Source organism: Sinocyclocheilus grahami, unplaced genomic scaffold (genome assembly GCF_001515645.1).
Source record: "Sinocyclocheilus grahami isolate Dianchi unplaced genomic scaffold, SAMN03320097.WGS_v1.1 scaffold2076.1, whole genome shotgun sequence".
In the NCBI taxonomy this organism is placed as follows: Eukaryota; Metazoa; Chordata; class Actinopteri; order Cypriniformes; family Cyprinidae; genus Sinocyclocheilus; species Sinocyclocheilus grahami.
In genome coordinates this window covers 30267-47358 of record NW_015507255.1, presented here as the reverse complement: position 1 = coordinate 47358, position 17092 = coordinate 30267, and the positions used below count along the sequence as shown (strand labels likewise).

At 40.0% G+C, this 17092-nt stretch overlaps 3 protein-coding genes across 8 annotated transcripts; 2 read left to right on the top strand and 1 right to left on the bottom strand.

The window, feature by feature from the left end:
- The first annotated feature begins 1022 nt into the window (after nt 1-1022).
- Nucleotides 1023-3639, top strand: LOC107573955 (probable alpha-ketoglutarate-dependent hypophosphite dioxygenase). Of its 2 annotated transcripts, XM_016260418.1 has the most exons (8): nt 1023-1073; nt 1164-1192; nt 1492-1729; nt 2223-2484; nt 2573-2664; nt 2746-2885; nt 3005-3109; nt 3203-3639. In XM_016260418.1, exons 3-8 carry the CDS (start codon nt 1600-1602, stop codon nt 3293-3295), a joined length of 822 nt encoding a protein of 273 aa, XP_016115904.1. In that variant the 5' UTR covers nt 1023-1073; nt 1164-1192; nt 1492-1599; the 3' UTR covers nt 3296-3639. The 2 variants fall into 2 exon arrangements, with proteins under 2 accessions (XP_016115904.1, XP_016115905.1); XM_016260419.1 differs by lacking the exon at nt 1164-1192 and having other exon boundaries at nt 1045-1073.
- A 3920-nt stretch (nt 3640-7559) lies between these two features.
- Nucleotides 7560-10354, bottom strand: LOC107573952 (ES1 protein homolog, mitochondrial-like). Of its 5 annotated transcripts, none has more exons than XM_016260413.1 (5): nt 10314-10354; nt 9307-9422; nt 8979-9150; nt 8045-8246; nt 7560-7932 (listed from the first exon to the last, which is right to left on the bottom strand). In XM_016260413.1, exons 2-5 carry the CDS (start codon nt 9412-9414, stop codon nt 7740-7742), a joined length of 675 nt encoding a protein of 224 aa, XP_016115899.1. In that variant the 5' UTR covers nt 9415-9422; nt 10314-10354; the 3' UTR covers nt 7560-7739. The 5 variants fall into 5 exon arrangements, with proteins under 5 accessions (XP_016115899.1, XP_016115902.1, XP_016115898.1 ...); XM_016260416.1 differs by having other exon boundaries at nt 9307-9419; nt 10314-10333; XM_016260412.1 differs by lacking the exon at nt 10314-10354 and adding an exon at nt 10221-10269 and having other exon boundaries at nt 9307-9419.
- Nucleotides 10355-11460: 1106 nt separating this feature from the next.
- On the top strand, nt 11461-16162 carry LOC107573953 (uncharacterized). Its single transcript, XM_016260417.1, has 9 exons — nt 11461-11519; nt 11993-12106; nt 12705-14381; nt 14470-14569; nt 14920-15068; nt 15153-15265; nt 15348-15437; nt 15520-15642; nt 15742-16162. The coding sequence occupies exons 1-9, from the start codon at nt 11465-11467 to the stop codon at nt 15946-15948; spliced, it is 2628 nt and encodes an 875-aa protein (XP_016115903.1). The 5' UTR covers nt 11461-11464; the 3' UTR covers nt 15949-16162.
- The last annotated feature ends 930 nt before the right edge of the window (nt 16163-17092 follow it).

Here is a 17092-nt window from a genome sequence, read left to right as displayed (position 1 = left end):
TTTAGTATTCATGATCATATGATTGCAGGATTTTTTTCTACTTAAATAGAAATGTGACCCTGGACCACAAAACCAGTCATAAGGGGAGATTTGATGGCTGAGATACAACATTTGAAATCTGGAATCTGAGGGTGCAAAAAAAATAAAATAAAAAAATCTAAATATTGAGAAAATCATCTTTAAAGTTGTTCAAATGAAGTTCTTAGCAATGCATATTACTAATCAAAAATTACGTTTTGATATATGTACGGTAGGAAATGTACTAAATATCCTCACGGAACATGATCTTTACTTAATATCCTAATGATTTTTGGCATAAAAGAAAAATGTATAATTTTGACCCATACAATGTATTGTTGGCTATTGCTACAAATATACCCCAGCGACTAAAGACTTAAGCTCACAAATGTCTTCATCAACTGAAATGTGACTGAAGTTGCCCACAATTTTGGCAGAAAAATATTCAATAATGCAATAAAAGTCAACACATAAATAGAATAGTAGTTGAAATATTACAAAAACATTGAAATCTTTAGAAATATAAACTATTTTAAATAATTTATGTGAATAATTAAGCCATTATTTTGTTGACCTTTAGACACTTTTCACAGATTTGAATAGATAGTAGATAAGGAAATAGTATAATATATAGTAAGTACCTACTGTATGGTTTGGGTAAATGTCATATATTAATAAATGATTTTGCTTTACGAGCAGGTGACAATGTAGATCACGTTCATCACGTATCGAGAGAGACAAAAAAAAGGCATTGTGTTCTTGAGTAAGTATTATCCGGTCACAGATATGACTTATGACTTTCTAGAATGTCCAGCATCATTAGTTGACTTGCCCAGCATATTGCAACATATTTGGCATACTTACACACCCTGACAATGTATGATAGGGTGGTTAAAATATTTTCTTTTTTTCCTCCTGGAGTCTAAAATAGTAAAGATGTCATATGATTTCATTTTGGGGGAGGATCCTAATTCGCAACTTCTTGTATATAAGAACAGTTTGACAGTGAAGAGCAAGACATCTTAGGACGAAACAGCCTGAAGCGCAAAGAACAGGTATTGGCTGAATTAAATATGATTCAGTTTCCATACTTTCCTTGATAGATTTATAATTGTTGTATACTGTTCTTTCAACTTTGTCTACAGCTTGAACCAAGAGGAAACCAGCATCTCAGGTTTGTGTTTTTTGTTGTCTGCACACACTCGGTGAACTTTAGCAATGAAAATAAGTCTACTAGAGTAGCATGTTCTTCCCATTTAATTGCTCATGGACCATTGCCTCCAGTCACTATAGCACTCTCTGTGCCTGCATAAACAACCCAGAATAAATGTGCCATGAATAAGTAGGGAGGAGTAGAGCCAAAACAAGGAGGTTTTCAGAGGTCAAAAATGGAAATGACTGAACGTGGATGCAAAGTTTCGTTTCCCATCTTTCTGACCAGGTTATTAAAACAGGTTTTCTTTCCCTGTGTAGTGTACACAGCTGAGCTGAGCTTTAGCCCTTGAGAAGCAAACGAAGCAAGAGACGGCGTTCTCAACACATCTCCAGCAGACAAGAGGAAGTTTCACTGCATTTTCAGACATGAAGAGAGACGCGGCTGAGATTCAGGACTTGTACGAGCAGCAGGGGTACATGTCGGCCATTCCCATCCTGAGTCCCGAAGAGCTGCAGCAGGCCCGGGACGCCTTCGCTGAGCTGGAGAGAAAACATGGTGAGTTTCAGTGCTGTCGACTTACATGTGTGACCCTGGGCCACAAAACCAGTCATAAGGGTTAATATTTAGAAATTGAGGTCATCTGAAAGGTGAATAAATAAGCTTTCCATTGATGTATGGTTTGTTAGGATAGGACAATATTTGGCCGAGATACAAGTATGGAATCTGAGGGTGATAAATAGTGAGAAAATCGCCTTTAAATTTGTTTAATTGAAGTTCTTAGCGATGTATATTACTAATCAAAAATTAAGTCTTGATATATTTATGGTAGGAAATTTACAAAATATCGTCATGGAACATGATCTTAACTTAATATCCTAATGATTTTTGGCATAAAAGAAAAAATCTATAATTTTGACCCATACAATATATTGTTGGCTATTGCTACCAATATACCCGTGCTACTTATGACTGCTTCTGTGCTCCAGGCTCACATATAAGCCTTTGAATTGAGGTTTGGACTTGAATTAATCCAAGTATTCCTCAACAGGTGAAGATTACACTGCTTACAGCCTTCATAATGTCCACAAGGAGTATGACTGGGTGATGGGCCTCGCCAAGCACCCTAAGCTTCTGGAGGCGGTCATAGCGGTTCTGGGGCCAGACGTCATCCTGCTGGACTCCAGATTCATTTGTAAATATCCAGTATGTAAGACACAAGAAAGCACTGGCGTCATCCAACCGAACAACACCTGTGATAAGGAAAAGGACGGCGTTGGGATGCCGTTTGTGGCCTGGCACCAGGATATGAAGTAAGCACAATCAAAGCGTTTTTTTGGGTTTCTGTTGGCTTAGATATCCATTCCGATTGTTCAGTAATCATCATATGTTGGTTTCCAGGTACTGGGGCTTTGATGGAGGTCCCGTTCTGTCCGTCTGGCTCGCTCTGGATGACTCACTTGAGGACAACGGAGCACTGCAGGTTATTCCAGGTATGAACACCGTCTCTGTTTGCAAGATGAGTCGTGTCACTTTGTCTGGTTTGTGAGGTGTCTAAACTTCTTTCCCAACAGGAAGCCACCACTCTGGTCTTCTGCCCCATTACCAGTCAAAACGAGCTGGCAACATGCTAAGCGTCAATCAGGAGATCCCAGAGGAGCTGGTGGAGACGGAGAAGGCCATCTTATGCCCCCTTCAAGCTGGTCAGATGTCTGTGAGTATGAATACTTGCCATGACCGTCTGAAAAAATAACACACTACCATGTCAAAACCATGGAACAAATCAAAACGAGCTTATATCTGAGTTTAATTTAAGTTTGCTTCTGGATTCAGATCCATGATGGACTTCTGGTTCATGCCAGTGATCCCAACACATCTAATAGGAGGCGCTGTGGCTATGTGATCCGATATGTCCCTACATGCACTTATCCAATCCAGGTAAACATCTCACTCAGTTTACATTTCACATAGACATATCCACAGACGTTTAGCTGGAAAAAACATATAAATATGTGTGTGTTTTGCTGACAGGACCCTGAGCGTCCCAGGACTTTTCTTGCCACGGTGCTGGTCAGCGGTACTGACAAACACAACCATTTCTCCAACAAAACCTCCGAACTGTGACCGGCTTATAATGACCTCTTTATTTAAGACATGGGTGCTTTGGCTTTATGAACTAATTAAACTCTAACAATGTGTGTGTCAAATTAAACAGCGTTTTTTTATTTTATTTTTATTTTTTATCTGTTCTACCTGATTTTCTTATTACTTAGCATTACTTGTGAAAATTTGAAAGTTTATATTTATATTTATATGTCCTATATAAATGTTTTATTTATTTAAAATTTGGGTATGTATCTTTCAGGCTTTTCAGGAAATCATGTGTTATGGGATTTTGAACTGTATGTGTCCTTTGACTGTCACTTTCTGAATATGGAACTGATCTGAAATACTCAATAAATTGTTCAATATTACCTCTGGATGTTTAAGTTATTTGCAAATGATTCAACAAATAGAGAAAAGACAGAGCAACAGCAACACCACATAATGCAATCCACCGAGAGCAGCACAAATGAGCAGCTATTGCAGCCAGGTCCAGTGCAATACGGGTTAAGACATGCTTTTCCTGGGCTTTAAGTAATGTCTCAAATACTTCTAAACTCATTACCGCAAACCTTAGTAAATCACATTGCATGACTCATTTAAATCCTCTCCTCCCATAAATATTGAAAGGGAAACTCCTACAAATGCATATGCAATAAAGTCAGCCACAAAAATAACTGTCCATGTTTTTTAGCTTTATTTTTTAACTGTATGACTTTAGTAAATCCTGACAGTAGTTTTCTGAAGTCAAAAAATGGTTTGCACTGGTACAAGCTGTTAGTAAATCTGGCCTTTGGTCTTGAAACCTCTATAGATCACACATAGACACGGTCTTGGTCTCATTACTTTGTGTCTAGCTCTGGATCTCAAACAAGCGTGTATACTAAAGCTGATAATAACCTCAGTCACTAGTCGACACAGTATCTTCATCTTCAGTTCTCCTGAAGACGTATGGGAAAATTGTAAACAAAGAATAAGATGAAAAACTACATATGTATGAGTATCTGGAGTGAATCCTGCTAATTTATTCTGGCTATGCATTCTGCTAACAATATGTAACTTTGCAGCTCCATGTCAACTAGCAGTCATTAGAGTATTAGTAGACTATCTGTTTAATATCTTCTAACACTTTACTTTGATGCTCTCAAAAGACATTCAGCTGACTGTAAGTGACTTTGAAACTACATGTCAGCTTGTTTATTTAGTCAATCAGGGTAAATTCAAACTATGCTGGTGTCCTATAGATTGTGGGTGCAGGTGTCTCTTTCTTGAAGCACCGTATAAAAAACTTAAATCAGATATTTGAAAAAGAACTGATCAAAGTTAGAGAACACTTGCAGATTCCTCCAAGTTATTGGTGTTAATCTGGCACCTGGTGCTAATTTTCTTAATTATATGACAGACCCTATTTAACTGGCAGCAGTCCTGCAATTATCACTGTGATTGTAAGGTGGCGGGCCGCTCTAAGGTGACTGAAAGCCTGTGACAGGAGGCAGTCCAGATGAAGGCCAAAGGGACAACCCTTTCAACCAACGCAAGAGAAGTTGGTCATTCCAGATCTGTGATTTCTGGAATATTGCAGGTTCAAGTCCCCCAAAAAGGCTGGTCGTCCATGTAAACAAATGCATGAGAAGACAGGATAATGTGGAGACTCTCAATGGGGAATCGGTTCAACACTGCAGCTGGAATTGCTCACTAGTTCAGCGCTGGACAGGGTAAGGATCTGTCTCGGTACATTTAAGAGAAGTCAGCCTGAAAGCGTACTATGCAGTGACCTAAGCTCTCATCAACTGAAAGAATCAAAAGGCTAAACTCAACTTTGCTGAGGAGGAGCATGTTGTGTGGTTGCGTGGAGAGAGAGAAGAACTGGTCCAAAGTTCACTTAATGGTGAAAGCAAGCTTAATTTATTTGGATCTGATGGGATATATACAGTGGGTACGGAAAGTATTCAGACCCCCTTAAATTTTTCACTCTTTGTTATATTGCAGCCATTTGCTACAATAATTTAAGTAAATTTTTTTCCCTCATTAATGTACACACAGCACCCCATATTGACAGAAAAACACAGAATTGTTGACATTTTTGCAGATTTATTAAAAAAGAAAAACTGAAATATCACATGGTCCTAAGTATTCAGACCCTTTGCTGTGACACTCAAATATTTAACTCAGGTGCTGTCCATTTCTTCTGAGCATCCTTGAGATGGTTCTACACCTTAATTTGAGTCCAGCTGTGTTTGATTATACTGATTGAACTTGATTAGGAAAGCCACACACCTATCTATATAAGACCTTACAGCTCACAGTGCAAGTCTGAGCAAATGAGAATCATGAGGTCAAAAGGAACTGCCTGAAGAGCTCAGAGACAGAATTGTGGCAAGACACAGATCTGGCCAAGGTTACAAAAAAATTTCTGCTGCACTTAAGGTTCCTAAGAGCACAGTGGCCTCCATAATCCTTAAATGGAAGACGTTTGGGACGACCAGAACCCTTCCTAGAGCTGGCCATCCGGCCAAACTGAGCTATCGGGGGAGAAGAGCCTTGATGAGAGAGGTAAAGAAGAACCCAAAGATCACTGTGGCTGAGCTCCAGAGATGCAGTCGGGAGATGGGAGAAAGTTGTAGAAAGTCAACCATCACTGCAGCCCTCCACCAGTCGGGGCTTTATGGCAGAGTGGCCCGACGGAAGCCTCTCCTCAGTGCAAGACACATGAAAAAACACCTGAAGGACTCCAAGATGGTGAGAAATAAGATTCTCTGGTCTGATGAGAACTTTTTGGCCTTAATTCTAAGCGGTATGTGTGGAGAAAACCAGGCACTGCTCATCACCTGTCCAATACAGTCCCAACAGTGAAGCATGGTGGTGGCAGCATCATGCTGTGGGGGTGTTTTTCAGCTGCAGGAACAGGACGACTGGTTGCAATCGAGGGAAAGATAAATGCGGCCAAGTACAGGGACATCCTGGACGAAAACCTTCTCCAGAGTGCTCAGGACCTCAGACTGGGCCAAAGGTTTACCTTCCAACAAGACAATGACCCTAAGCACACAGCTAAAATAACGAAGGAATGGCTTCACAACAACTCTGTGACTGTTCTTGAATGACCCAGCCAGAGCCCTGACTTAAACCCAATTGAGCATCTCTGGAGAGACCTAAAAATGGCTGTCCACCAACGTTTACCATCCAACCTGACAGAACTGGAGAGGATCTGCAAGGAAGAATGGCAGAGGATCCCCAAATCCAGATGTGAAAAACTTGTTGCTCTTTTTTAATAAATCTGCAAAAATGTCAACAATTCTGTGTTTTTCTGTCAATATGGGGTGCTGTGTGTACATTAATGAGGAAAAAAAAATAACTTAAATGATTTTAGCAAATGGCTGCAATATAACAAAGAGTGAAAAATCTAAGGGGGTCTGAATACTTTCTGTACCCACTGTACATATATATATATATATATATATATATATATATTAGTCAAACCAAAAATTATTCAGGCACCAGATATAATTTTTGATATTTGTTTACTAGTGGGTGCAGGACACTATAGTTCATTTATGTAAGTGAGGATAGCAATATAAAGTGTGTGTGTACCTGGTATTTATCACGTTATGGGGACCAAATGTCCCCACAAGGATAGTAATACCAGTAAATTTTGACCTTGTGGGGACATTTGAGGTCCCCATAAGGAAACAAGCTTATAAATCATACAGAATGAGTTTTTTTGAGAAAGTAAAAATGCAAGAAGTTTCCTGTGAGGGGTAGGTTTAGGGGTAGGGTTGGTGTAGGGCAATAGCACATACAGTTTGTACAGTATAAAAACCATTACGCCTATGGAGAGTCCCCAAAAAACATGGAAACACAACGCGTGTGTGTGTGTGTAAAATCCTAGGTTCTTGTCTAACATGATCACACTAACTTGACATTGCATTTTAGTGTGCCTGATGTAACCAATAGTGTATTGCACTTTTGCCTCTTTGATTTTGTTTACTTTTTCTTTTCTTACATTGTTATATTGTACATTGTTTTTCAAATGTGTTATTTATTGTCTCAAACTATTACTTGAAATTGATTTTTTAAATATATATTAAATTTAATTCTTAAATTCAAATCCACTTTAGTGTTGCCAGTGTTTGGGGGTTTGAGTTGCCAATCTTAATGGAAAAACCAAATAAGTGTACAATAAAAGTTCAAATAATACTTATTGTAAAATAATACTTATTGCACTGGTCTATAATGATATGAACAACACACATTAACACATCAATGAACAAGGAAATGTTTCAAATCTGATCAGTTTTATTGATAATAGACTACCACAAAAACACAAAAACAGTATGTTTTACTGAAAATGAATTGGTCTCATTGGTTTTGTGATGCTTTTTTTCCTGGGTTTAAAGGACAACATTCATTTATAAATAAATATACATATCTATTGATGTAATAATATTCAGACATTCAAATGACAAAATTAGGCTAGTTTGAGAACTTCTTTGACCATGACACCCAGACCATCAAAGATCTCATGGATGTCAGCGTTGCACATGAACGCACTCGTAGTCACCAGTTTGTTCTTGGAATCGATGTGCACCTCGCCCACGTTCTTGTTCAAGTGTTTGCAGCCCAGTTCTGCCATGGCTTTAGCCACTTGAGCATACGGCCACCTGCGAGCACAAGAAAGACAACACGGAGTTCAGAACCAAAGCGCCTCTTAACCATTAGCATCATCAGAGCTCAGTTTTAATGACTCTACTGCATAAACCTGCTCAGACTCACTTCTCACACTCCGAGTCGTGGCCGACGGTCAGCTCACACCCGGGAATAGCTTTGGCTGCCAGCACAGGAGAGATGCAGCACATGCCCATGGGTTTCTTGGCCTGATGGAAAGCTTTAATGACCTTCTCAATCTCAGGTTTGATCGAGTAGTCCTTGCCTTTGGTGGCCCAGTCGCTCAGGTTTTTAGCCACTCCAAAACCACCTGTACGGCACATTAAGAGTTAATTTACCATTGAAGAGATCATGAAGAAAGAAATCTAATTTTCTTGAGATTTTAACATATAAGATGTCACTATACCATTAATGAAAGTTTCAGACTTTCAGTTTCAGAACTCAAAACTTCCATGCTAGTCCAAAAACAGCTTTTACTGGCACGGCCGGTTGCATAAGACACTCTTACAACTGGGGTTTTTGTTTTTTTTCTTCATTCTAGTGTGTGTGTGTGTGTCTGTCTGTCTGTGTGTGTGTGTGTCAGTGTGTGTGTGTGTGTGTGTGTGTGTGTGTCTGTGTGTGCGCGTGTGTGTGTGTTCAATCACTGAAGTAGGTGTTTACAAGTGTTAAAATAGACCCGCCCATTTAAACAACTTTCAAATCAGAGAGTAGAGAATGGCCTTTTATTTCTAAACTATGACAGTTTTTGAGGTAGGTAGGTAAATAAATACGTAAATAGCCTAGTAACAACAAGTGCACCTTACATTATAAAAATGGATGCCAGGTTGTTTTCACTGAATTTTAACACTTAAGGCCCATTCATTTCAAGGACGTTAATTGTAATGATTATAAATATAATAATGATATAATGAAGCAGCAGACGTCAAAACTGCAGAACGTGATCGTCCATTTATTTGGATTTTAATGAAGTTATCGTTGTATATTTCTCTCTATAGTGATCCTTCGTGCTGTGGGCGGGTCTTTGCCGCAGCTCTTTGATCACCTGGAATGATGAGCGCATCAAAGGCGCCGACGTCCAGCGTGGCCAGGTCTGTGACGTCACCCCGGGCGATGCGCGCGCTCTCCTGCAGCACGTTCCTCTTGTCCGTCACGGGCTTGCCTTCACAGTGGTTCACCACATGCATCATCTCAACATCAGGCGCAAACATCTGGACCTGCGAAGCAACGTCAGCTGCATGTGAGACGGAGCTGCAAATGAGCCGAGTTTCGTTTTCGTTCTCATTTTCACGTACTCTGCTTATTTCAAGGTTTAAAGAAAGCCCAGATTTTCAGACTGTTCTTTGTGTTGCTTTATTTGTGTGCATTATTACCTTGGCACCTGCTCGGCTGAGGTGCACCATCACAGCAGACGCCTCGTGAACCTCTGTGCCGTCATACACGCCGCAGCCGGACAGAATCAGCGCCACGCTCTTTGCCATGCCTGCTGCACAAAACACACACACACACACAGGTTTGCTTTTGTGAAAAGTGGGGACTCTCCATAGGCGTAATGGTTTTTATACAGTACAGACCGTATATTCTATTGCCCTACACCAACCCTACCCCTAAACCTACCCCTCACAGGAGACTTTCTGCATTTTTACTTTCTCAAAAAAACTCATTCTGTATGATTTATAAGCTTGTTTCCTCATGGGGACCTCAAAAATGTCCCCACAAGGTCAAAATTTACTAGTATTACTATCCTTGTGGGGACATTTGGTCCCCATAACGTGATAAATACCAGGTACACACACACACACACACACACACACACACAGACATTAACTATTAATGCTGGCCTTTAACCGCACGTATTCATCCGAACAGTAAGGGACTCTTCTTGGCTCTGAGAAAAGATATGGCAAGTAGGCAACAGGTGGCAGTCACTTACACACTGGCAGAATTCAATATTTACATAGCGCTCGCGCCCCAGAGATCTCGCCCAGGTAACACAAGCTCAGTTTCCACGGAGGTAACGCAAACAAGCGTTGAACAGAAACGGGATTCAGGGAATATTTCTTTATTACAAAATGTCGATTAACATTTGCCTCGCCTGCTTTCACGGGCTGCTACAAAATGTTGATTAACATTTAACATGAACATTAAACAACAACCTAAAGAAATATCAGAACTGTAAATAATACAGAAAATAGCCTACCTACTGTTAAAATAAAAGATGTTTCGATGTTCAACAATCTTAAAGTTTTCATTAATTGCAGTCGTTTAAAGCAGTGCAGCAGCCTACCTTGTTGAGCTGAGTTGAGTTGAGTTGAGCAGAGTTGAGTTGAGCAGAGTTGAGTTGAGCAGAGTTGAGTTGAGCAGAGTTGAGTTGAGCAGAGTTGAGCAGAGTTGAGCAGTGAAGTGTGCTTCTTCCTGAGTGTTTCTCTCCACACACTTGTGTGCTGCTTATATTGGTTCGGGACAGTCCCTCCCACTAAGGCGTGTTCCAGGAAGGAAAAGCAAACTATATTGTCTCTGTTTTCCCGTATAGACTGTGCCTAGTCATGCCTCAGTTTCTTTCTGAGTTCACCTGCATGTGTTTATATCGGTGCCATATTAACCGCACTGTAACAAAGCTGAAGACAAGCTTCATGTGAATGAAAGAGGGCAGTGTTCAGAACTCTATAGTTACCAACTTTAGGAGCCTATATATGAAGAGTTCAGATGCAAAAGCCTCTAAGTGCCGTCTGAAAATGTCTTCTAAAATTTGCATTTTTATGCTTAGGTTCAGTAATTTCACTTTAATGGCAATGTCTAGGTCCTTTTCTATGCCATTAAAGTGAAATAACTGAACATAAATATAGGAGCCTGATACAAATGCTCATTTTAGGTGAAAGTTTCAGATGGCACTTAGAGGCTTTTGCATCTGAACTCTTCATATCTTTATTTGAGAAGCAAGTATCAAAGTAAATGCAGCACAAGGTTTTGTAATTTGTTCTTCTTCGCTGTATGAAGTCAGTTCTGCTCAGATTCACACAGGTGTCCTCGTAGAGTATCCGCAGGTGTAATATTTCACATTCATTATCAACACATCCCATTACCAAAGTTTCATAACACTTATCTTCATTTTGAGCTCTACATTTATTGTTTCATTAATTCATTTGAAAGTCATGTACAATGATTCATTTAATGTAGCTAACTTTAATTTAGAAAATGTGAGTAAAAAAAAAAAAAAACTGCATTCATAGAAAATTCACATTTTATGTATGCATAAAAATGTACGTTTCAATTTATTAAGCAAAAAGTAGGCTAAAATAAGTTCTGTAATAATTACATAAAAGGAGCAAAGGTTATTTGATTGAATTACGTGTGTTTTGTATTAGAAGCATTGTAGTAATTTTCCAGCAGTGGTGTAAAGGATGAGGAAACTCCAGGGTAAGAGGAAATAAAGGGCTTTTGTGAGCGCATGTCTGACGTCACGGCGCGTGACGTCACGGGCGTGTATATAAGCCGCGCGCGCGCGCGAGAGAAGAGCGCATCTGACTGAGGATGGCGGAGTCCGAGTCACTGCACTTATGCATCGGAGTCCTGGGCATTTCTGGGGGTAGGTGGCAGAAAACAGAAGGAGAAGAGAAAAAAAAGATTTTAGAAATGATTTATTAGCCAGTATTTAAGTATATATAATCGCAGTTATTTACCTCGAATGTTAAATAAATAACTACAAATAAAAAAAAACAACTTTTCGCAAGAAATGCCTAAATTAAAAAATGATTTGCATTACGAATTGTATTGCACATGTTTATTAATAGGCTAATTATAATAGTCATACTTGTGAGTTTAATAATTTTTCATATTTGTCTTATTATTTACGGATTATTTATTATTCCCCTAACGCCAGTAGAGGGCAAAACTAACGTGTGTACTGCACTTTAACTCCACCGCTGATGTGGAAACACATAAGATGTAAATCTTCATTGATTCTGTTCATCACTGGTAATCATTGTCCCCCTAAAAGAAGATAGTATTGCTCATAGGCTAATAATAATAATAATAATAATAATAATGTCTCGTGAATAGGTTCTCTGTTGCTTCTGGTGAACAACTATGCGAGCTCTCCAGATGAACCTCTGATCACAAACACAGCTTTAGGAGTTCTGCTCCTCATATTCGCTGCTCTGCTGGCTTATTCAGGTATGTGTTGCACATTATTAGACTACAAACAGATGTAATGTATTGCACACAGAAATGCTAGTTTGTTTTTTTTACTTACAATTTGATCAAAAGTTTTGTTTTGTTTGTGTGTGTGTTTATAGTCTTTGTTGTCTTAGTTTTATAGTGTCAAATGAAGAAATTGAATTGAAATTTTTTTTTCATTTAGTTAATTTATTAACTAATGTCACTAGATCCAGCTTGAAACATTACAAATGTAGTACATGTAGACTTGAAGCTCAAAGTAGATTATTTGTAGATTGATTTTTAAGAAAGCTTCAACAGTGTGGCACTATTAAAACATTGCTGTTTTTGAGCACTCTGACAGACAACATTGGCTCTTTAAATGTCATGGGTTTGGAGCGGAGCCATATTTGTTTTTTTTTGACTAATTGGAGACAACGGAGTTTTTCAAGAGGTTTTTTTTTAACTCTACAGAAATTACACATTTCACTCACCTTTAAACTCTTTTTATGCAGTCTAACTTTGAATACATAAATGCACTTGGTTTTATAAATCATCCCATGTAAAACTTTCCCTCTCTATCCTTCATTCTTCATCTCACTGTCCTTTTATCCAGGTGTTCGACGCAACCAGTCCCACAATGTACTCTATGGTAGTCTGTGTCTGACAGTGTCAGCCCTATGGTGCGGTTCGGGTTTAGTGCACATACTTGCAGGCGAAAACATAATAAATAGCAGCAGAGGGCTGAGAGATGCCATGGTGCCAGGCCTTGCAGCTTTCACTCTGGCACTGCTTGCTATCTGCATCGTGGCTATTTTATGTCACGAGGTTGTCCTCTCATTCATCGCCCTGAGCATATGTCTAGCGTGCGCCCACCAGATTGCAGGTCTGGCAGACTCGGCCTTCGGACAGGCAGCCACCGCTGTCTGCTACCTCATGGTCTGTTTTGTGGGCGCTTACTTCGGAAGTGGCCGTTTGTTATCGTACATCACACAGAGAAAGATTCAGCTCCCCGGAACATTCAACAAAGATAGTGCGAAACCAATGCAAAGTCAAGAGGCTAATGATGTTGTGACAGTCGGAGTAATCATGAACTTGTTGTCGGCTAGTGTGCTGGCTTGTCCTCTGCTCGGTGTTGTCCCTAAGCTCTTCTCTGGCCATGTGCCCTGGCTGTGGACCGCTGGCGTCTTCCAGCTGGGTGTGTGTGTTAAGAGCTACAGATCTATGGACACCCTGGCAGCCACTTTCTATGGCTTCACCTCCATCCTGCGGTTCACTGAAGGCTACACCGCGCTAGTGGTGCACTTCACAAACCAAGTGCCCTATTCCCCAGTGCCGTTTCCAGTTGTATTCTCAGTGTTGTTTTTCATCCTGGCCTTGTTTAACTTGCAGGGAGGGTTTGTGAACACCATCTACCAGCTGTTTTTTGTAGCATACTGTATTGCAATTGCATCCGAACCCCAAAGCTTCTTTCAGAGGGGAACGCAAGGCATACAGGCCGCCATATTCGTTGCCTCCGCTTTTGTGCTCATTATAACCCTTTATAACATGGCTTCCTCAAACAAGATACCTACAGGTGCAGGCTTCCTTAAGAACCTGTTGGCCCGCAGTAATAGATTTGTCTTGCAAACCAATGGCAAAGAGCTACACGCTCCCTATCTGGGCTACTCTAAATATGCCGACGCCGAGGTGTTGGGCCACGGCTGCAGTGTCCTGGCCGCATTTTCGATCACAGCCTCACTTTCTAGCGGAAACCCCTTGGCTATTCTGATCCTGCCTTGGGCGGTGGTTTCCGGTGGTGTGCTGCACCTGATATGTGGCTCTGTTGCCTTCTCTCGAGGAAAGACCCTAGAGAGTACGAGTTTCGTCCTTTACGGTATCATGTGGACAGTGTGGGGACTGACGCGCTTCGGAGGCCTCTATGGAGATGTGCGTGGCCTACACCTTGCTGTGGGAATCATCAGTTTCATGCTCTTCAATGTGTTAGTGACAGCTGGAGCCCTGTTTCTCAACAAGGCCTGGTTCATCTATACTTTCACCTTCCAACTCATCCTCATTAGCTTCTTATTGGATGCAGTAGGCGCGCTGCCCTACGGCTACGATATCGGAGTGACCATTATCCTCGGGCTGGTCAGCTTCTACATGTTCCTGGCCAGCATTTTCAACTGCACCTTTAAAAGCCCACAAATGCCTTTCGGTGATCCTTTCATCAAGTTGAGCGGCTTTGGAGGAGGCAAAGACAGCTGCCCTCACCTTCCAGCCAGGAATTCCTCATCCGTTCAGCAAATTGCAGGTGAGTCACTTGAGTAAAATTGAAAAATTTGCTATGTATACATGAATGCATATGTGTCTATACCAATATTTCCTTTCTTTTATGACAGAGATCATGAAGAACGGGGGCATATGTGGAATGCCCACAGACACCGTCTATGTGCTTGTGGCAGCTTGCAATCGCCCACAGGCTGTTGAAAAGGCATATAGGTCAGTTATCTTCCCCACTTCTATTTCAAGTAAGTCGGTAACACTTTAGTTTAGGGACCAATTCTCATTTACCAATTCTCTCTATTAACGAGTTGCTTATTATCATGCATATTACTCGCAAATTGGCTGTTATAAAGCACATATTTTATGGCCTATTCTGCATGACCATATTTTAGATCCCTTAATCATACCTAAAACTACTATACTAACTATTAGTAAGCAGTAATTGAGTTTATTGAGGAAAACGTCATAGTTAATTGTTAGTTTGGTCCCCAAACAAAAGTGTGACCGAAAAGTCTTTGGTTTCTGCTCCACCAGTGTCTTCTAACCATGCAATCACACCTTAATAGGGTAAAGAAACAGGCGAAAGAACGACCCATGTCCTTATGGATTTCATCTATAAAGCAGTTGGAGCCAGTCAGAGACCAGATCAGCCCTCTCCTTTGGGAATTTATGGAAGCTGCTTGGCCGTCTTCCATTAGCTTAGTTATAGCTAGAGGTGGGTAATGTGATATTCACATTGTGCTTGACATGTGTACCAAATTTGGTCAAATTTAACCCAGACTTCTCCATTTATTTGTAGCTCCATGGATGGAATTCTTCGGATTGGGCGACTCATCCAAATACATTGGCACACCACAGAGCATAGCCATAAGAAACCCAGACTGCACTGTTGCTACACACCTCATTAATGCGGTATGTGTTGTCATGTTTGCTCGTAGAAATGCGATTTATCGTAGACCTTTACTGTATAAACCATGCATTTCTGTTTGACTAGGTGGGTCCCATTGCGGTCACCTCTGCTAATCCGACCGGTGAGGCAGATACTACCCATCATAACCAAGTTTATGCAAAACTTGGTGACAAGGTACGGAGGTGGTTTATTTGTTTGAAGATTCATAGGTATTACCTATTGGGGGACTTAAATATCATTGGCGTGTATCCTGCAGGTAGATGGGGTGCTGTGTGATGGGCCGTCGCCAGAGAATATCGCCTCCACAGTGGTAGACTGCACCAAAATTGAGAGTGGCCAGATTGGGTTTTTCCGTGTCGGGCTTATTCCTAAATCTAAGGTAACTAGTGATCATTCCAGTACGTATGTCCTATTATTCAAAAACTTATGCAGCTGTCTGAAGCTAACTGCAAATCTGTTTTGTTGTGATTTTCTCAAGGTTCTTCAGATCTTCGAGGAGATTCAGAAGAAGCACATGCATGGTCAGATGAATGCAGCTTTTGAGACGGATGTCGCAGTCTCTCAGACAAACTTGTCAGAGACTCGAACAGACTCTGGGATAGGTCAAAATGCCCCTGCCGACTCACAGAGCTCTCTGGATCTCAGCCAACATGAGCATCAGGAGGAGGAGGACGAGTCTTTATAGACACTGCCAAACACTGAATGCGTTTCCATTTTAATTGTTCAACATGTATTGTACAGTCTTTTAGTGTGTTAACATCAGATGTTCTGGACAAATGGGCCAGGAAACAATGGAATTACAATTATATGAATGAATAAAGATGGTAATATGCCTAAATATTGCAAATAGACAATATATATGTGTTTATATTGTCATTATCTTACTAGTAATTTTAAACTCTTTTCTACTTATTTATTAATTTCATGAAATATTACAATGTAACATTGTGTATATTATTAATTTGTCAATGTGTTGTTTTATATTTGTAATATACTGTAGACTTGTATAAAATATAGAAAATTAAGTAAATATGGAGTCCTGACTGAATACATCCATTCACAATCATGCACAGAATGGTAAAAAACCATTGATTGAAAACCTGTCATAGATACAGCATTTGGGTCAAGCACTAAAAGTGTGTAACATTGATTGTTTTTCTGGCTGAGTCAATAACAGCCGTAGTAAAATGCTGGGGTGGGATGGGTCTAAAAAGGTCTGGGGCCAACATTAGGGTGTCCCCCTCGAACCCTCTAATGCCACCAAGTGCTCAAATTTGACCTTTTCTTCTGCTTTTAACTTTCAAATGCTTCGCTCTAGAAACAAATTGTGTCCAATCTTAATCAATATTGGATCTTCAGACCAAGCCATGTAAACCTTTCTTGGATTTTTATCTGTTTTGGCCTAATGAACCAAAATTTGGAAGGAATCACTGCCACCGAAATGTAAGTGTGAATTTCAGTGAAAACATCAATAATAAAAATTAGTCAGTAATTTGGCAATGACTCAAGATTACCTGAGTATTTTTAGCACAAATATACAGTATAACGGAAGATGCCCCCCTTAAGAACAATGTGCATTAACTTTGAACATATTTAGATATAAGATTAGCATGTGCAGGATGGCGATGGATCAGCCAGTGAGTTGATAAGGGAAACAACACAAAAATGTCAGCATAAAATTGTACGGCCTTCTTAATATTTAATTCAAATACTGGGGTATGATGGCCTTCTACTTTATTAATATTTACAGATTTTTAAAAAAAGTGTCATTAATAGAAAAATGTAAAAATCTTATTTTTGTCTTATTAAATCTTATTTTGGAAGTTCTT